This window comes from Primulina eburnea, chromosome 1 (genome assembly GCF_022965805.1).
Source record: "Primulina eburnea isolate SZY01 chromosome 1, ASM2296580v1, whole genome shotgun sequence".
Lineage (NCBI taxonomy): Eukaryota > Viridiplantae > Streptophyta > Magnoliopsida > Lamiales > Gesneriaceae > Primulina > Primulina eburnea.
Genome location: NC_133101.1, coordinates 55,066,014 through 55,085,554, shown reverse-complemented (window position 1 = coordinate 55,085,554; position 19,541 = coordinate 55,066,014). Strand labels below are relative to the sequence as shown.

Genomic DNA, 19,541 nt, shown 5'->3' with positions numbered 1-19,541 from the left:
GATGTTTATGGAAGTTCGACGAAGAATCGTCTACGTCTCCCCTTCTCGATGAGGATCGAGGTATCACTATATCGACTTGGCTTTAGGAGCTCCAAGCTAGCTTTTACAACCACGCCTCGATGCGTCTACTTGGCCTTGAGGGCTCCAAGGATAGCCACGAACTTTACAACCCACTCGAGAGTATTACTTTCACTCTTTTTCTACAACTCTTTTGATATTACAACTCTTTTAATCAACGCACACAAGAGATAGTAGAAAGCTTTGTAAGAGACAAGAGAGAGTGGAGTGGGATGATTGAAAATGTATCCTCAAAGGCCTATTTATACTAGTCTTGGACGCCAAGGTTCGGATCTTCTGTTTATGATTCGGAACGTCCGATGTGATTGAAATCAATTTGCGTAATTTTGGGATGACTTCGGATCGTCCGTTCTTGACTTCGTAGGGTCCGAACATATGCTTCGGAGGGACCGATCCAGCTTCGTTTCTTCCGAACGGTTCTTTCAGACAGTGTATGACCAGCTTCGGAAGGTCCGAACTCAAGTTCGTACCGTCCGAACATTCCCGCGTTTCCAGAGATTTGAAATCTTCAACACTTCGTAGCGTCCGATCATGTCCTTCATAGCGTCCGAAATCTTACTCAATCAACAGTCAGATCAATTTGTCTCCGCATTCAAGTGATTTGATTGCTTGTGTTCGGAACGTCCGATCACGTCTTCGGATCGTCCGAACTGGCTCCTCGCAGCTTCCGAACAGCTTCCACTTTGCTTCTGATCGGCACCTTTTCGGAACGTCCGAACCACCTTCGGATCTTCCGAACTTAATTTTGTTCTTAATTTCCTGCATGCCTCAATATAAAACATTAGTACATTTTTAAGCCAAGTTTTGGTATCATCAAAACAAAAACTTTGGGATATGTTACAGCATTAAAAACATTAATCTCATCCTCGAGATTTGTATGCGTTTAAGGCGTAACATTCTTCCTCGCCTATTCGTCCTTCTACTCACCCTTACCAACGATGGAATATTCGATCGTTTTAAACGCAAAGACATGTTACTAAACTTTTTTGGCGCATCATTCAAACCATATAATGCTTGTTTTTATTGTTTTTGCATGAAAAATATTTGTATATGAATATTTTACGATAAACAAATATCTTAAATGTTTAATAATTTTACGCTTCTTTTATTTAACGTTACGATTTCTACGGGACGTGCTGCCAATTTTGGATGTTAAAGGACTAATAAAACGTCGTTTAAGGGACAACACGGGGGCCATACACGATCTAGGAGGGGCCGTGTGTGGTTTTGAGAAGAAACGAGGGATTCACGTTCATGCCATGGGGGTTGCACGCGGTTGAGGGCAGGGCTCGGTTAGGTGGGGGCTTGGGTTGCGGCTCGACCAGGGCTCGTGCAGGCCGTGGTGTGGACTGAGGAAGAGTCATAGTAGGGCTAGGACCCTTGGACATCAGCCAAAGGAAGAGTCCTATCGAACTAGGACACTTCCTAAGGCACGTGTGCGTTGATGGGTTCAAGAAGGTGCATGGCAAGGGTTAGTCTATCTAGGCTGGTGCGAAGGGGTCTAGGAGGGTGATTCAGGAAGGCTTAGCTCAGTGGTGGCTCGTGCAAAGAGTCCCACACGAGAAGGACTCTCGTACGCTTAAGGATTTACTCGTGCGGCTCGCCGTGGTGCAAGTCGCTGCAACGTGAATCAGGAGGCTCAGGGCTGGTTCGGATGGGTCTGGGACTGGTCCAGGGTCAATGAGGGTTAGAGGTGATCGATGGTTAAGTAGCTAATTGTTTCCTAGATTGACTAGGAGTCCTAGTGATTGTAGGAAGCACATGCGCGGCTCGGGTCATGTGTGCAGAGCTCGTGCGACTTGTATGGGATGGTTCCTTGCGTCAGGGCTAGTCCGTATGGTCTCTAGGTGGGTTGTTCAGGGTTTGGATTGAGGTGGCTCGGGCGTGGTTCGATAAAGTTGCGAAATGGCTCGATTGAATCAAGCTATGGTTAAAAAATCAATTTTAATGGTTAAGGGCTGAACCGTAGGTCCTATGGGGGTGGCTCATGGCCCACAAGGTTAGCCTAGGTAGTAAAAAATCTATGTTTAAATTTTGAGATCAAAATATTCAAATTTGAATTAATTCGAAAATTAAACGATTCATGAATAATTAAATAGGAAATTAAATCAAAAACCCCGAATTTAAGATAAATAAAAATATTAAAAATTAAATTTCAGCTTAAATAATTATTTGTGATTGTCTAGAGTCAATAAAAGTAAGAAGAGTAAAAATCGATAATTTAGAGACCAAGGACAAAACGGTCATTTTACACCTAGGTAGTTATGATAAGGGTTGGCAGGGTCCTGAAGGGTGATAACGCATGTTAAATGATATATTATGATCATTTTGATGAAAAAAATGAAATTTTATGATTTATGGTAAAGCTGTGCAAATTTTTATTGTTAAAATGATATGTTTTGAAAGTCATGATATTTTATGCTTTAAAAAGATAAAACAGAAAAATATTTTGAGGGATGTGAATTAACTGTAACAAAAGGATAAAGAAGTGGGAGATCCGTTTTAAGAAGGAACGGTGAACTTATGAGAATGTCGTGAGGGAAAAGGCCCCAGAGAGAGCCCGCTAATGGGACAAGGCCTCAGAGGGAGCCCGACGATCATATTTTCATGGTGGTGCCTAGTATCGGTCCCCTTGCGCAATGGGAGGTAAGACTGATCAGTCGACCAGAGGATAAAAGACTAGTCACTTTCAAATATCAAACTTCGCCCAAAATGATAAAATGATGCAAACCTTTACGATTTTATGATTCTACGATATATGATTTATTTACGCTTAAAATTTATTTTAAATAAAAGTATGATTTTAATGCATATGCTTGTATATATATTATTTGCTACTAATATTTAGAACGTGCTGAGTCACTAGATTCACTATGTTGGAATACTGCACGTGATGATAATATTGAGGGAGGCGCTGACGTTTGAGTGAATCGAGTATAGCAGTACACTCCCAAGGCACACTTATTTCCGCACTAGATTGATAGAAAAAAGTTTAAAGGATTTTTGTTAAGAATTTTATTAGAGATTTTAAGCTTTATTTTGAAGTTAATTTTGATCATGTTAAAGGCAGAAGTTCAATTTTAGTAATTGACGATTTTAGAGATTTTATGCATTTGAGATTTAAATTGTTAAATTATTTTGATTTATCAAAATGTTACGTTATTTATAAATGGTGATTTTCGAATTAATAGGAAAAAATTTAGTAGAATTTTAAAGTAAAAAGTAATGGTCGTTTGTACAAGCTCTATGTCAAAAATATAATTTTGATATCTAATGAAAATATTCTTGTATATTTCTTAACAAGAGATGGACATCGGTAATATCGATGTCACCATAAAAATGCAGGGACATTTGAAAGAACACCTTGAAATAATTCAAAACGAGTTCAACAAGCTTGTCCTAAATGCAGAAGTTGCGGGTATGCTATAGTAAGCCGATAAGAGAATTTTCTCCGATCGAATTATAGGACGTTCGCAGGCTTATACCAAGTTATGATCGGTAATATAAAGGTTTATCCTCCAAGGCATTGAGAAACCACTAGTTTCCCAAATGAAGAGTTTTCGAGTACAGACTTTATACCTGGAGCATGGGATTCAAATACCCACAGTGCAAGTGTTAAGTTGGGATAATCTCCAGATTGGTCAACCAAAACAAAAATTGAGACTTCAGATCCTTATATCGATTTTTCAAGTCAGCTCTTTATCTCGAGAATTGAAGAGGGAGAGATCAACCTTAGACCACAAATGACAGAATAATTCACAAAGACTTGAACCATATTTTAAGTCCACCAAGACTTCTATAAATATCAAGACAGAGGGAAGATGAAGGTATCATTCAACCTCTTCATTTTCTTTCAAATAAATTGTAATATTTCTCTTTCTAAATTTATATGTTGTATTCTTGTTACTGTTAGTAGCTAAATAAGATCTCCCTCCTCTACAGGAGATTATTATGTAATAATAGTTTGTATATTTGAATAAAAATATCAAGACTTATTACTCATCTCATATATTATTTTCAAATTAAATTACTTTACTATACACTCTGAGGTAGAAAACGAAATAGGGTTATGCTAAGTGTTGTTGAAGGATGCAACCCGACGGCACTCCGTCAAAAAGGTAAATTGTTCAATTTATTATACGGAAACATGATGAACCATTAAAAAATTGATAATGTGAACATTGTATATATGCTGGAAACTTTGTGTAGCTGATGTCTTTGTGTTATATGTCTTTAAGAATATGCTCGATAGGTAAAATACTACATGTCTTTTATTATATGTTTTTAAGAATAGACTCGATAAGAAAAATAATGTCTCATACCATAATTATAAAAATGGAGGATATTTTTAAAAAATTGATACTCAAACAAATATTAGGAAGAGTAGAAAATGTGGAGAAAGTTTATTTTTGAAGATCGTAAGTTAATAATTGACCAAGAAAAACAAATATTTATTCAAAATTCAATCGAAACGTCCTCGCGAAGTCAAATCACGTTAGCATCGGGATTCTATATTTTGACATGAACGGCCAAGATTCATCGGTGTTTCGGATGGATTTACAAACCTCACTGTTTACTACAGTTCAGATGCATTAAAATCTCGCCATGATTCCCAGGTCTCGTTCTACTCCCAATATATTTTTATACATAATATCCGTGTCAATCTCTGAATTTAAAACAAAAAATTTGAGTTCATTAGTATTTATTATTTGAAATTCATATATGTTCACAAAAACCTATGACATAAAGCGCATCAAGGTGACTACACAGCACAGACCAAACCTCCCTCCCTTTATTTATGTTATCTTGGTTTCTTTGAGCCACGGGAAGAATGGGTCGGAAAAGGATGGCTGAAACAACTCTCAATAAGGTACAAAAATTTGGTGGGTTTTTTTCCTGTTTCGGGTGCTTGTATGTCTCCATTATTGTCGTGTGTGTAATGATTCCACTGGGCAGTGAGTGGGGGTGTTGAATGGAGAAGACAGTGCTGTAGAAGGGAAGCTTGAAGTCTTTTTTTCTTTAGATTTATTTTGTTTGCGAGGTTTAATGCGTTGTTCACTGGAAATTTATGTTGTTGAAAACAGAAAAACAAAGAGATTTGGAAAGAAAGGAAGGCTAGATTCTTGAACTCGAGTAATTTAGATGGATGGAGTTGAGTGAGGGTGATTTGGGTATAAAATATACATATGTAAAATGACTACGTTTAGAAAACCACGTAAATTCACATGTTTAGTTTAGATTAGATCAGAATAGAAAAAAATGTGACATTTTTGGGAATGCTCACTATATTTTCAAGAATTCAGGTTAGAATTTGAGAAAGACCGCCTTTTTTTTTGGATAGGGAAAAATCTCCAATGATTGTTTAGAGACAGCAATTGCGACTTTGGAAAACCACTCTCATTCTAGCAGTGTAAACACTTCCGAAGCTGTGAATGCTGGCAATACCGTGCATTCGACGTCCAACGGCTTATCAGCAAAGAAGAGCAACACACGGGCTATGGATGTGGTTGTCCGAAGATCTTGTCGTCTTATGAACTCATCCCCACGTTATGAGAGGCTACAGATGAAACCTACTATGGGGCATATAAATATTTCTGAGAGTAAAGGGGAAGAAATACCCTTTGTTCAGCAAGCAAATACTGGGAATATTCTAAACGAAAGAGTCATGAGCGAAGAACTACCACTTGTCCGACCAGTTGTGAATGCGCCAATCACAAACGAGAAAACCATGGAGGCAGAAATACCCCATGTTGTGAGTATCGGTACTGTGTCGATTGTGAATGACAAAAAAATGGCAGAAAAATTTGAATTTCTGATTAAAGTATTTGACGAATTCGTGTCTAAGGTATTAACAATATTATTGTGCTTTAACAATGTTGAGTTGTGGACCCGTGTTGACGAGTTTTTAGCTTCAACAGACTGATAAACAGGTTAACAAGGCATTGAACGAGGACTCATTCACTGACTTAAACTACAAAAGCCTATACATCGGCTCACAGAAGAAGGTTTTGTTGTCTTTCCTATGTCTTGCTTTTCGCTAAATAATTCTTGAATCTTTTCTGAATTGTCATCTCTAATTTTGTAGATGGAGGGCTTGATGGAAGAAAATTTTCATCTATCCCGGAAATTGGAATTTGCCCTTGGAAAAATTGAAGCGGTAACTTGAACTTTTCTGTCAAAAATTTCTTTGACCCATTTTCAATTTATGACGTAGAGTTTGCCCAAGAAATTGATGCTGTACTTTTGACTAGTGGAGTTTCCTCGAAAACATTTTATAACCCTTGCTACTCAAAGTTCATCTGATTGTAACAACCCTTGTCTTTTTATCTTGCACTGCATTTGATTTGTTCACTAATGTCTATTGATTTTTGAATGTCAAGAATCGGGTAAAAAGCTCTTACATTTTTTTGTCAAAATGGATTGGGTGTTTTGATTCAGTATGAGAAGATGACGGGTATTATGTGTGCCTCAAAGGAAGTAGTTTTATTCTCAAATCCATCACCTCAAAAGAAGCACGCCTCTCAAAGTCGCATTGGTCATGAGACATCATCTCCGGAGCCGAAGAAGCGCATGCGCACATACAAAAATAAAAATGCGGTCTCTTGAGATTGACGCCTAGTTCTGTTAAGTGATGAAGCCGCACTCTTCATTGTGGCTTCAAAACAAGTTCTATAAAACCTCTTTTGCTTGGAAAATAACAACTGAATTTTCATTTCTAGTATGTCTGCTGATGTATCCCATGTATCCCCGTCTTCTGTGTTTCAGTTTTAATATGAATGCACTAGAATTAAATAATCTGAATGATTATTTTTTGAGGATACAAATTGCAAGTTTGCTCAAGCAACAGGAATTAGGAAACTCTATGACTGAAGTTAAAATTTTTTGGCTGATGCATCAAGATTTAAGTTCTTTATTATAGAGCACAAAAGGAATTGAACGTCTATGATTCTCAAAAGCACCAGTGAAAAGTACAATAGATGCGCACCCCCTCCCCCCCCCCTTCTTTTGTCTAGTAATGTTCATCATCGTAGCATTCGTTCAGTGACTTGGAGTATGCTAAGAATTCTGCATCTGGGGTTTTTGGATGTGTATTTTGACATCTGTCAGCGTCGGTTTCAGCAGGAGAAGAAAAATCTAGGCACATGTCTCTGCAGAAGTTCTCATAAGATGCAGAGAGATCTTGTGAGGTTAGCTGATGGTACTCCACTAGCTGATGGAGGCATAGGTTTTCTCTTGTCAAGTTAGAGTTTTCGTTTGCTAAACGAGATTTTTCTGCTAGAAGTGCCTCCAGTTGAAGCCTTACCTGTAAAATTTCAATTTCAAATCAAAAGGTGGGCACTATCAGTACTTAATTAAATTACAGAAAAAATGTGCAAGTTAAATCTGAAAGGTAAATCATGGTTACCAGATCATCTTCATCTGGACGGATCTCTTTGGCGGATCCATTACGAAGTTTTCTGTTCTCTTCCTCTAGTAGAGCACATCTCTCTTGCATAAAGCTTAAATCTGATTTGATGGTCCTCAATTCTCTCGCCAAGGCAGAAGCTTTAGTCGCCATGGAAATTGCCATCTTATTCGATGTGAATGCATAAGATCAATATTTGGTGCGATATTATCGCAAAAGACGAAAACCAAAAAAAAGGCAGAGAAAGTACATACATTTTTCGCTTTCTTGATTTTCTCCATTTCTTTTGGGCTCTCTCCTTTTTCTTTACAATAATTATAAGATTCTTCCCCTGAAGCATCTTGGGATTCCTCCAATTTCCTCTTCAATCCCCTTTGTTCTTCTTCTTCAGTATCATCTTCTTCTTTACTAACTTTTTCCCGAGATAAATTTCCTTCAGATTTAGCTTTTTCAAGGGTGGCATTAATTATTTCGGTCAATGTGGGTGGCCTAGCTAGATTTCTAGCTCCCTGAAATCACAAAAAACAAACAAAATCTCTGATGCATATTGGGTTCTTAACGTTTTTACCACATAGTTTCTGCTCAAAAAAATCTGATCTTTTTCAAAGTCCTTGCGTCTTACGCTCATTGTATATTCACACACACACACACACACACACACAGATATATATATATATATATATATATATATATATATATATATATATATATATATATATCTCGGGTGTCTCACCTGAAGGGCGTTCTCTATATTGTCAGACAGCTGCGAAAGGGTCTGCGCAACAGAGTCGAACCCTCTCATCAAAAGCATAGAATCCTCCTTCATTCGTTTCGACCGATCAACTGCTGTGGCGTTCTACAAAGTTAATTCACACAACCAATCATCCATCATCAATTCCCATACAACGCGTAAAATCTGGTTAAATTAACGCTCGGTTTAAATTCTTCACGAATTAATCCCGAAACACTCGAAATAAACAGAAATGTCACCAGTTCCGCGGGCGCTGCCTGCTCGGCAGGCTTCCGGTTCTCGAGTAGTGTGTCGATTCGGCTGTGAAGCGTGCTCCAGAAACGCTTATCAGAGGAGGGGCTAAACAAGGGAGGAGACGAAGAGTGACCAATCAAGCTCGGAGAACCCTGCAAAATTGCACAAATTTTGTCAAGAAAAAAAGTGGGAAATGCAATAATATCATTAAATACCAACGAAAAAGTTCGATTGAATGCAGAGGGAAAACCTTGTTGAGGTTAGCAGGGGAGTGAGAATCTACTGAAGTTGCCATTAGAGCTTCTCTGGATTTGGAGAGAGAGGGAAGAGAAAGTCGAGTTTGTAACGGCTATCTTCCGAGAGGCTTTGGCTTTTGAGGTTTAAATAAAATAAAATAGGACTCTCGCAACGTTCTGATTTTTAACAATAATCTCTTTAAAAGAAAAATAATAACAATTATTCAAAAAAACCTTATGATATATATTGTTATTATGGAAATTATGAGGTAAGAACTTTTGGAGCAACAAATTTCCAGTGTTGTTTTTGGAATTTATGTTTCCTAAATTACTGGGTAAAAATTACTTTATTGTAAAATTGTTTGTATTTTCATGCTGAGTAGAGCGATACAACTATGACGCTTGAGGTGTTGTGCAGTTTAAAATATTTGAGTTGCTCAATTACCATCAGGTATAATTTTTTTGGTAAAACGACAAGTGCTTGATCTTACAATTGGTGTCAGTGTCAAAGTCATGAGTTCGATTCTCAGTGATTTCAAAGACGACGATTCTTAGGAGAAAGATTGTTGAAATGTAATATTTGTCTCAGTTGGGTAGAGCGAGCAAACCATGACGTTTAGACTGTTGTGTGGTTTAAAAAATTTGACATGCATCATTATCATTAACTATATTTTTTGGTAAAACGACAAACGTTCGGTCCTACAAAAAAGCAGATTTTCTGTTATATATAGTAGGTTCTCGCAAAAAATAAAAAAATAAAAATGGAAATTAATTGAAAATTATATATTAATAACTGCATAATTTTTAGGGGTATCAAAATCCGACACGACCCACAAACCCGACACGGTTCAACCCAAAAAAATAAGGTTTGGGTTTGGGGTTCTCGGGTTCGGGTCAGATCGGGTTGGACCCGATAGCTAACCCGAAAAAATGATCGGGTTGGGTTGAGTTCGGGTCAATCCGGGTTACCCGAAAATTTAATTTTTTTAAAAAAATATATAATTAATAAATATTGCCTACATTTTTTATATATTTTATGTCTGAAAAATATTTATTGTATATTTATATCATAAATTTTCATAATTTAATATGTATTTAGAATATTTTTTATTTTTTAAATAATTATTTATTTGACTTAATGAATATACTTTATTTTTCTACGATTATACTTTCAAATTTAAATCATATATATGAGAGAGTTTTTGTTATTATGTGTTTAAATTAAAATATTATTATTATTATTATTATTATTATTATTATTATTATTATTTGAATTTTATTTAATTTTCTTTAAAAAATTCAAAATCGGATTATACAGGTTGATGGGTTGATCGAGTTGACTCGGGTTCACGTTCGAGTTGAGAGTTTTCGGGTTGGCTCGGGTTCGGATTAGTTTCGGGTTGAGCAATTTTTGAATAATATTATTGCTCATATATATATATATATGCTTATATATATATATAAGCATAGTTTTCTGTTATTATATTATTGATTCCCTCAAAAAATATACATATAAAAAATGGAAATTAATTGAAAATTATATATTATTAATAATTGCACAATTTTCGATTGACAAATATTTAAAATGGGCCTCTTTTCGGCTTACTGTAAAACAGATTAAAATTTCCTTTGTTTATACTATTCAAAATTCAAATCATTATTAAAAACCTTTTCGAAATTATAAACCAGATTCAAATTTGTTTAGTTGATATCGTGAAGTGAACCTTCAACTTTGCATTGGGTACTAAAACTATGCATGATTCGTTTTTAATATCTACCTTCATATGGAAAACGATTAAAAAAAATTCAGCTTAGAATGCATTTTTCATGATGAAGAAATACTATATCCTATTTTTAATATTAATATTAATATTTTGTGAACGTGTAAGTTTGATCTTCATTTTCTCTTTTTTACATGTTCCAGCAAACATGCAACAATCGAACATCTTGTCACCGAGAAAGTAAAATCAATTATCAAATAAGGTCATTTTTTTGCTATTAAAAACATAATTGTTGCAGAAAACCGAATGAAATACAAGATGACAACAAATAAATACAAAATCAAGTTTATCTATAAAACTAACTTTGCAAGATTTTCAATGATTTTTTATGTCACTAATGTTTGAATTCAATATGTTTAGAGATTTTAAATATGCACAACTCATTGACGAGGATGAACTTTTTGGTAAGTGATTTTTTTTTATTAATATTTTATTGATATATAAGATTTCCTATTTGCTTATTAGTTTTTTTTGGTTCTTTTTTATGTCTTTGCATATATCCTTGGCAAAGTGGTAGACGAGATTCACTTTAAAATACATATATTATTGGACGTCTAACAAAACTTATTGATTTTGTCATAGAAAATTTAGAGTAAACAATATTTGTATTGTTTTCCTGATTTTATTTGTGTTGATTAATTTTTTTTTTTACTTTTCATGTTCTATATTTATTGTTTGTTAGGAACGACAAATTATCATGTACTTTGTGGAGAGATTTCGTTGATGACATCATGACGTATTTGGGTAATTCGGTGAAGAACATTTTGTTATCATTATTGAAATGTGTTGTGGAATACGTATTATGAGTGAAATATATGTTTCAAATATATTTCATGTCAGCAAGATGATAGTGAATGGAAACTTGGATGAAATTTGAATTTCGAAACATGTTTTTTTTTTTTTGTTTATTTCCTTTTGTTTTAATTTTAATTTATCTTTTGTTTACTGAATTTTTAATTTATTTTCAAAACTAATACACTGCCTCAGAAAAAAATTGAAAACTATTATCAAGCAAAATTGAATCATGTTCCCTCAAATATTTTGAGTTATGTTATTCCAAGTTTTATGTTGGTATTAATGTTTTACAAGACTTAATTGTGCAATGAATTTTAAGATAAAAAGAGTTTCAAAAGTTCAAAAAAATTAATAATATACGGCAATAACTAAATACTTATTTTTTTTTCTTCTTATTAAAAATTCAAAATCTATGCAATCTATTGCATTAACTATTACTTCATTTTCAAATATAGTTTATAAATTTTAAAAAATTAATATACAACTGCTTATTGACCCAACTACTATAAAGTTTCAAAATACAAACATTAATAACATATTCTTGATCGTATGATCGAGCGCTTGACGCTTTACCAAAAGTTATAGCTAATGATAATGGTGCAACTCAAATCTTGTAAACTGTCATTATAATTAACTCAAACACTTCAACAAAATTCATTTTTCCAAAGTATTTTACCCAACGATCTCTCATCTTCTCTGAGTCCTTTCATTCTAGTGTTTGAATTTTTTTCCCGCAGAAATCCAAAAAATTGAAAACACTATCACTAATCCTAGCAACTTTCATATTTTTCAAAATCAAACACGATCTTTCAAAATTTTGATCATAAATTTTCCTTTACGGCACCAATAATTCAAATAAAGAGTAAATATCGAAGGCTCCAAACAACAATTGTAAGATCCGATTTTTTTTTTACCGTATAAATAATATTTGATAAGGAAATTTTAGGATTTTATTACTATATTTTTGGGTACATATATTTTGATGAGATATGTGGGAATACTTTGGAAATACAATATTAAGTCATTAAATTATGCATATCATGCATATTTTCAAATTTGGGGAATATAGTGCAAGATTGGAATGTAATATATTAGACCTAGAAGACTAAGGCATAAATATTGCATATTTTCGAAAATCCCTACTAGGATAGATGCCTAGATATCTTGATACATGAATGCATTGGAACCTACAAGAAATTTGGAAGCAAAACCCCTCACTTAGCCACCATATTTTCGAAAATAATTAGAGGCAAGGGATTATGGAATAAATCTCACAAGTTAGGTAGCCAAATAATTCAATAATGGAATGGATTTTGAGAGCCAAAATTCATGGGATTTAGGCCAATTTGGGCATGATTTTACTACTTCTTTTAGCATCCTCTCTTCATCTATAAATAGGCCATCATTCCCACTCCTCAACACACCCAAATTTTCGAAATTCTAGAGCTGAAAGATTCGAAAAATTCAGCAGCTAACCTAGCTGAAAACCTGCTAAAAATTGTCCAAGAAAATCAAGCCGAAGTGTCGCCGAGACAAGAACAAGGAACGATCCACTTCCCGAAGCCGAGTACCTGCGTTTTTAGCAATTAAAAATACGGTAAGTAGGCTGTTTTAAATGTTTAAATTTTCAGATTATGCATGTGTTCGTTTTTTTCAAAAATTCGGTCGAACACTGTCGTTCTGTCCATACGTTTTTTCTTTTGAAATTTTGGTACGTTTACGTGTTGGTACTGTGAGTATTCCCTGAAAACGGATGGAATTCCAACATATGGCCCTTCACGGTAGGATAGAACCATCTTATGGCCTCGCCCCCTTAGATGATTAAAAGTTAGAGACTGATATAAGTAAACCATAGAAGGTGAAAAAATCGTAGTGTTGTTACGTTATGAATATGATGTTACGTTACGAAAAGCATGATGTATTTATGCATTGTTTTTCGAAAATGGAGTAAATATTTTTGTGTTGTGCTCAATACGCCCCCACTTGCTGAGTATTCCCAAATACTCATCCCCTTTACTCTCCCCTCCCAAATAAATCCGAAGATCGGGTTGAGGAAGAGGAGTCAGACCAATTTTAGGGCTGGTGAAAATTCGAGACTTCGAGATTTAGATTAAGTTGAACTTTTTTTTCAGTTTTACATTTTCGCATTAGACTATGTCGTTTTTGGGTTTTTGAGAGTTGTAAAAACAATTGCTATTTCATTTGAATTATGATATATAAACTAGTTTAGGTTTATACTGTGCTACGAGGTTGGTTGTTTTCAATTGTGTAATTGTTAAACAATGTCGGTGTCAACCCTGAGTTTCGGGACGTGACATTTAAGTGGTATCAGAGCCGCCATGTTCATAATCCGGTTGGGGAAAAACGAGAAAAAATTTGGTGGAATTTTTGAGAAAGGCCAATGCTATCCCCTCCGAAACGGTCCAACGAGTAGAAATCACCACTTCATCATTAGGTAGGGGTCGAAATCGCGAAATTCCTTTGTTTAGGCCTCCGAAACGTCGTTTTTGCCATTTTATGAAATATTCGTAGACCTTATAACTTCTCATAGGAAATTCCGAATTCGATTCCGTCGATTGTTTAGGAATCCTCTCGACATATGCTTCGAAACCATGTGTCTATTTCCAAACTCTCCATTTTTGGAAAAAAATTTATATTTCTATATATTTCAAAAATTGCATGTATATTACATATTGCCCCTTGTTCTATATTGTCTCTTTTTGATTTTGAGCATTTTCATTTTTGGTATCAAGAAATGGCTCAACCCATTCGATTTTGTATTCGTGCCCAGGCTGCTATCCATATGAAGCAGCTTTCCCTTGATTATCAGTCACGCCAGATGAAGCGACTTAGAGCCAGACTAGGCGAGAGGAGACGAGAGGTCGAGACCCTAGCCGTTGAAAAAGAAGAGATCTGTGTTCAGCTGAACAAGTCGATCTATCAAGGAGATATGGTGAGAGAAGACAATATGGACTTGAGGGAGGGCATAGAGCAGAGCCTGTATCGAGAGGAAAAGCTGTTAGAAGATATAGATCGGTACCGTAAGGAATTGGAGGAGGAGAGGCAGCAATGCCACGAGCAAGAGAAGACTGGAAAATTCATGTGAGGCTATGAGCAGCCTTGTGAAGGTGACCCACGGTCCTGACCCAGCAGGTGGAAACTCTGAAGAACCAGGTTAAGTAGAAGAATTCTGAACGGGAGCAATACCAACAGCATGCCAGTGATTATTTATTGGATGCGGCAGATGTAGAGATACAGGAGCTGAAGGCGCAGTGACATAGCTCACGGGGGATAACACCCGGCTCACACAGATGATAGTTTTGGGGCTGGTGAATATTCGAGACTTCGAGATTTAGATTAAGTTGAACTTTTTATTCAGTTTTACGCTTCCACATTAGACTATATGTCGTTTTTGGGTTTTTGAAAGTTGTAAAAACAATTGCTATTTCATTTAAATTATGATATATAAACTGGTTTCGGTTTATACTGTGCTACGAGGTTGATTGTTTTCGATTGTGTGATTGTTAAACAACGCCGGTGTCAACCCTGAGTTTCGGGGCGTGACAACAATAAAGTCACTGACAAAATTTACGGTTCAATGTGCAAGCCACCGAAAAGTAATTAACAATCAAACAAAAGGAAGTTTTTCTACTCATTCTTTTAATTAAATTTTGGATGTATTTGTTTCGTCCACGTTATTTTTCATGTGCTCGGAAATAATCGATCTGAAAGCAAATTTGCCATGATTTAACTCTTTTTGCTAAGATTCAATAGAAAAATATAGAGATGTTTAAACATTAACATAATATGATATAAAATGTATCAAAAGATACAAATGTATTATACTATAGCATACTTATTTTTTATTCAGAAAACTCGACGGTAGATCTAAATAAATTAGTCGCCATAACAATATTTTCTAAAGTAAATATAAAAAAATCAATATCGAACATTACTTGGTCTTTTTAAAAAAATGAGTATTACTTTACAAACTACAATAGATTTTTACAAACTTCAATCAGTCGTATTTTGTGATATTGATATCTTATTTGGATCATCCATGAAAAAGTATCATTTTTGATGCTAAGAGTATTACTTTTTATTGTGAATATCGGTATGATTGACACGTCTCACAGATAAAGATTCACGAGACCGTCTCACAAAGACATACTCTTTATGTATATACATACCGATAATTAGGGTTAATGTTTGGGCCCATTATATTTTTATTCATGCAAAATAATATAAAGAAGGCAAAATGGTTAACTAACATATTTGGGATTAAAAGATATGTTTGAAATTTAACATACTAAAAAGTTGATTTGATTAGTTAACTTAGTTCAGGCCCAAAATGATCATGGTATTGTATAGTAATTTTTTTTTATAATCCCTCTTAAATAAATTATAATAAATATCAAATATTATTTTAGTTAGAACTTACATGAAAATATTTTTTTTGTGAAAAATCGTTTAATTTATAATTGATTATATTTATTTAAAATATTTTATTTTGTAAATATTTAAATAGAAAATCTTGATTTGAGAGTGAGAGCAACTCTACAGTATAGTTTACGCGATTCAGTTAAGATGATATTTCCAATATCAATATTTCCGTTAAATGATATGGTTTTTTAATTTAATAAAATAATATTTTTTTAAAATTTTTGTCTAATATAAATGATTGTATATTTTTTTTGACATTAATTTGTGCAGTCAATCCATCAGGCGTAATGATCATTAATTTTCTTCTGAAATTACTGCCGGCTAAACTATAAATCTGCCATAGATAATTGATGTATCAAATGACGATGGTTTCCATGTCTCTTTTGTCAGGAATGTTGATAAATTGACGCATATTCCTCCATGTAAATATATAATATAAATATTTTTTAAAATGTTCAAGCATTTTAATCTCACTAAATATAGAAACACAGTAGAAAATATTAAATAAAAAATATAAATTACATAGTTTTTTATTTCTTAAAAATTAAATATTTAATGTTTTTTTTGTATTTATTATTTAGGGTTCATACATACAACGATAAAAATCACTTTATAGACAAAATGAAACATTTCCCAATATTTACTAGTTTTAATCATTAATTATATAGAATAAATCGCACAAGTAAATACTAATATACATTAATTTTTGAGTATTTTTTTTTTTGAAACGGTCTTATAGATTTATATTGATGAGACTAATTGACTTGATCCAGAAATATCATGAAATTAATATTTTGTTTGCAGATTTATAACCGCGACACTAATTGACTTGATCTAGAATTACCGTGAAAGTAATTTTTTTTATAAGACAGTCTTAACAAAAATTATGTTATTTTTTAGATAAATATACTAGAATATGAGGAGTTTTATTGAGTATTTGTGGGTTTTTTTAAAAAAAAAAAATTTTAAAAGTATATATTAAAATATTACAAATGTGATGGGTTTGTAAAAATATAACAATCGGAGTATAAAACTCCGGATTCAATTTTTTTTTAAAAAAATAAATGGTGCAGTGGGTCACGGATTCTAAAAATCCGTGAGAATGTGACCCATCTTCATGCATATAAATTAAACCGAGTATTCGGCATTCCTTCATCAATACTGCAGCGCAAAATATTTGGCATTCCTCCTGCACAACCATTTATATTTTACTTCGCTACATAGCTTTTTTAGTTAGCTATAATTATTAGAATCAGCGAATCTTCTCTCCTTATAAATTGCGCCGAACGTCTTAATATCAGAATTCATAATTTGATTTGAGAGAATTCTGTCGAATATCAAAAATTTGAGACAATTGTGCCAAGTCTCAGTAATTCAGAATTTGATTTGGGAGAATTGTGTTGAGTATCAGATTTTGGGAGAATTGCACTGAGTCTCAGTCGAATATCTGTTTTTTCTTATTATGTTGATTTTTTTTTTTTGTATAATATTTCTGATAATGTTTGTAATTTATTGCAGATGTTAAACATCGTTCGCTGATTCAATTACAAATTCCGTACAACTACATTTGAAAAGGTAATTTCAATAATTTTTTATTTTAATTGTATTATTTATATTATATTAATCTAATTATAATTTTGTTCGGTTTGATTATACTATTAAGTATAATTTTATTATTTATATTTTTAATATTAATCATAGTATAAAATTATTAATAGGAATACTAATAAGAAAGTATAATAAATATAAATTGTTGATCTTTGAAAAAAAATTCCAGAGTCGGATTTTAAATGTAATTATAGTATATTATTTAAATATGACAATGAGTTAATATTAGGGTTTTTTTTTCACTGTTTAATGTATTAATTATAATAATCTAATAAAATAAATTAAGGAAAAAAATAATTGTAAAATTAATATATTATGCTTACTAAATCGGCGTGACTTTTTTTAAATCATCTTAATTTTATTTAAAACTTTAAAAATAAATAAGTCACACTTACGTACTTTTTTTTATTAAAATGTTTTCAATTCATGTCACGCCAATGAAGTATGCGTGACATGAATTGAAATAATTTTTATTTATTAAAATTTAAAATCATGTCACACCTATTTAGATGTGACATGGATTGCAATATTTTTTATTAAAATTTAAAACCATGTCACGCCTATTTAATAAGCGTGACACGTTGGGAATTTTTTTTAAAAAAATAATTTAAATATAAGTCACAACTCGTTATTGCTATATTTACTAAATTGGCTTAAATTTTTTTTTTTTAAAAAAAGGCAATGCAAAGTCTCTTACTTGGTAGGTGTTACATGCATTTACTTTTTTTTTAAAAAAATAATAATATAAATGATTCTTTATAATTATTTCAAAGTTGCATGCCTCGACAATACATGTATTAAAACAACAACAACAACAATAATAATAATAATAATTTTGTAAGTGATTCTTGAAATTTATCCGATATAAAATATATAGTTTAATATGTGTGTAAGAAAATCATAATTAAATTTTGTTATGATTGTATACATTATTTCATATTTTTCGGTGCAGATATGGATAATATGAGGGCCTTACTTTACGTATATGACTATGTCATTATTGAAGATGGTATGGTTGGATATAGTATCCCCGCGACATTTTTATGTACATCACAAGCTGGATTATGTACATCACAAGCTGGAGATCACAAGCTGGTGAATTATGTACATCACACAAGATGGTGGATTATGTACATCACAAGCTGGAGATCACAAAATGGTCTACTACATTTTTCTAACTGGTGAATTATGTACATCACAAGCTGGAGATCGACCTATCAAAATTTTGCATCAAATTGTCAACGAAATATTGTTATAGCTTGTTGTCTTGTTACATTGAAGAGCATGTCTATATCACAGCTGATGATAGTCTACAATTTATGCTTGAGTTGCCCACACTGGATTGCATATACTTGTATGTTGATTCATCGTCAGTGTTACAGAACGTAAGTGATTACAATTTTGATGCAGTCGTGCTGGTAATAACGCAAGGTTTGGGAACAGTAGGTTTAAATGAAGCGTGACCTTCTATGTATCACGTCGATAAATATTCAGCTCACATACTCTGGGATCGACACTGGTCCTTGGAATCACCATATCACGGCTCACACTGAAGAAGACTATGCATGGAGGATGAATAAAACACGAGAATTGGATTTTAATTCAGGGAGTTGGGATCATCATATCACGGTTCCATCAGGAGTTGATGTCGCATGGGGTTTTAATAGAACACGCCAATTGGATTTAAATTCATGGGCTGCTGAAAAAAATGCCACAAATATTAGACATTTTGATAGTTCTACTGGGACTGCAAATATTCCCGCCCCAATTATAGAACACATGCCTGAGCAAGATGATTTATTTGGGGACAGTTCGCATCATTTCATGTATAGCGATGATGATTTGTATGCTACATCAATTGACGGAGAAGATGATGATCATGTTGACAATGCAAATGAAGGGACATCGGCGCATGTGTTAATGTCTGGAGCAACAATGACAGAGAACATTTTTACGCGTGATTGCACATGTAGTAAATTCACAATATTTGGAATTCCTTGTTCACATGTTATATGTTCAGCAAAATTGTTTGGTTTAAATCCCGCACAGCTTCTACAACCATGGTTTACACTGAGCGATTACAGTGAACACATACGACGGAAGATTATACCCTATTTATGATGAACAATATTGGGATGAACCTACATTCCAATTACAACACAATACTGTTCATCGACAAAGGAGAGAGGCTGGTAGAGATCGCATGACAC

At 33.5% G+C, this 19,541-nt stretch overlaps 2 protein-coding genes across 3 annotated transcripts; one reads left to right on the top strand and one right to left on the bottom strand.

The window, feature by feature from the left end:
- The first annotated feature begins 4,674 nt into the window (after positions 1-4,674).
- LOC140831895 (uncharacterized) lies at positions 4,675-6,873 on the top strand. 2 transcript variants are annotated; one of them, XM_073195610.1, is made up of 5 exons: positions 4,675-4,948; positions 5,420-5,923; positions 5,988-6,083; positions 6,164-6,235; positions 6,517-6,873. In XM_073195610.1, exons 1-5 carry the CDS (start codon positions 4,910-4,912, stop codon positions 6,682-6,684), a joined length of 879 nt encoding a protein of 292 aa, XP_073051711.1. In that variant the 5' UTR covers positions 4,675-4,909; the 3' UTR covers positions 6,685-6,873. The 2 variants fall into 2 exon arrangements, with proteins under 2 accessions (XP_073051711.1, XP_073051717.1); XM_073195616.1 differs by having other exon boundaries at positions 4,679-4,948; positions 5,997-6,083.
- A 57-nt stretch (positions 6,874-6,930) lies between these two features.
- Positions 6,931-8,820, bottom strand: LOC140831886 (uncharacterized). Its single transcript, XM_073195603.1, has 6 exons — positions 8,719-8,820; positions 8,474-8,620; positions 8,217-8,339; positions 7,738-7,992; positions 7,484-7,648; positions 6,931-7,381 (listed from the first exon to the last, which is right to left on the bottom strand). Exons 1-6 carry the CDS (start codon positions 8,761-8,763, stop codon positions 7,088-7,090), a joined length of 1,029 nt encoding a protein of 342 aa, XP_073051704.1. The 5' UTR covers positions 8,764-8,820; the 3' UTR covers positions 6,931-7,087.
- Between the last annotated feature and the right edge of the window lie 10,721 nt (positions 8,821-19,541).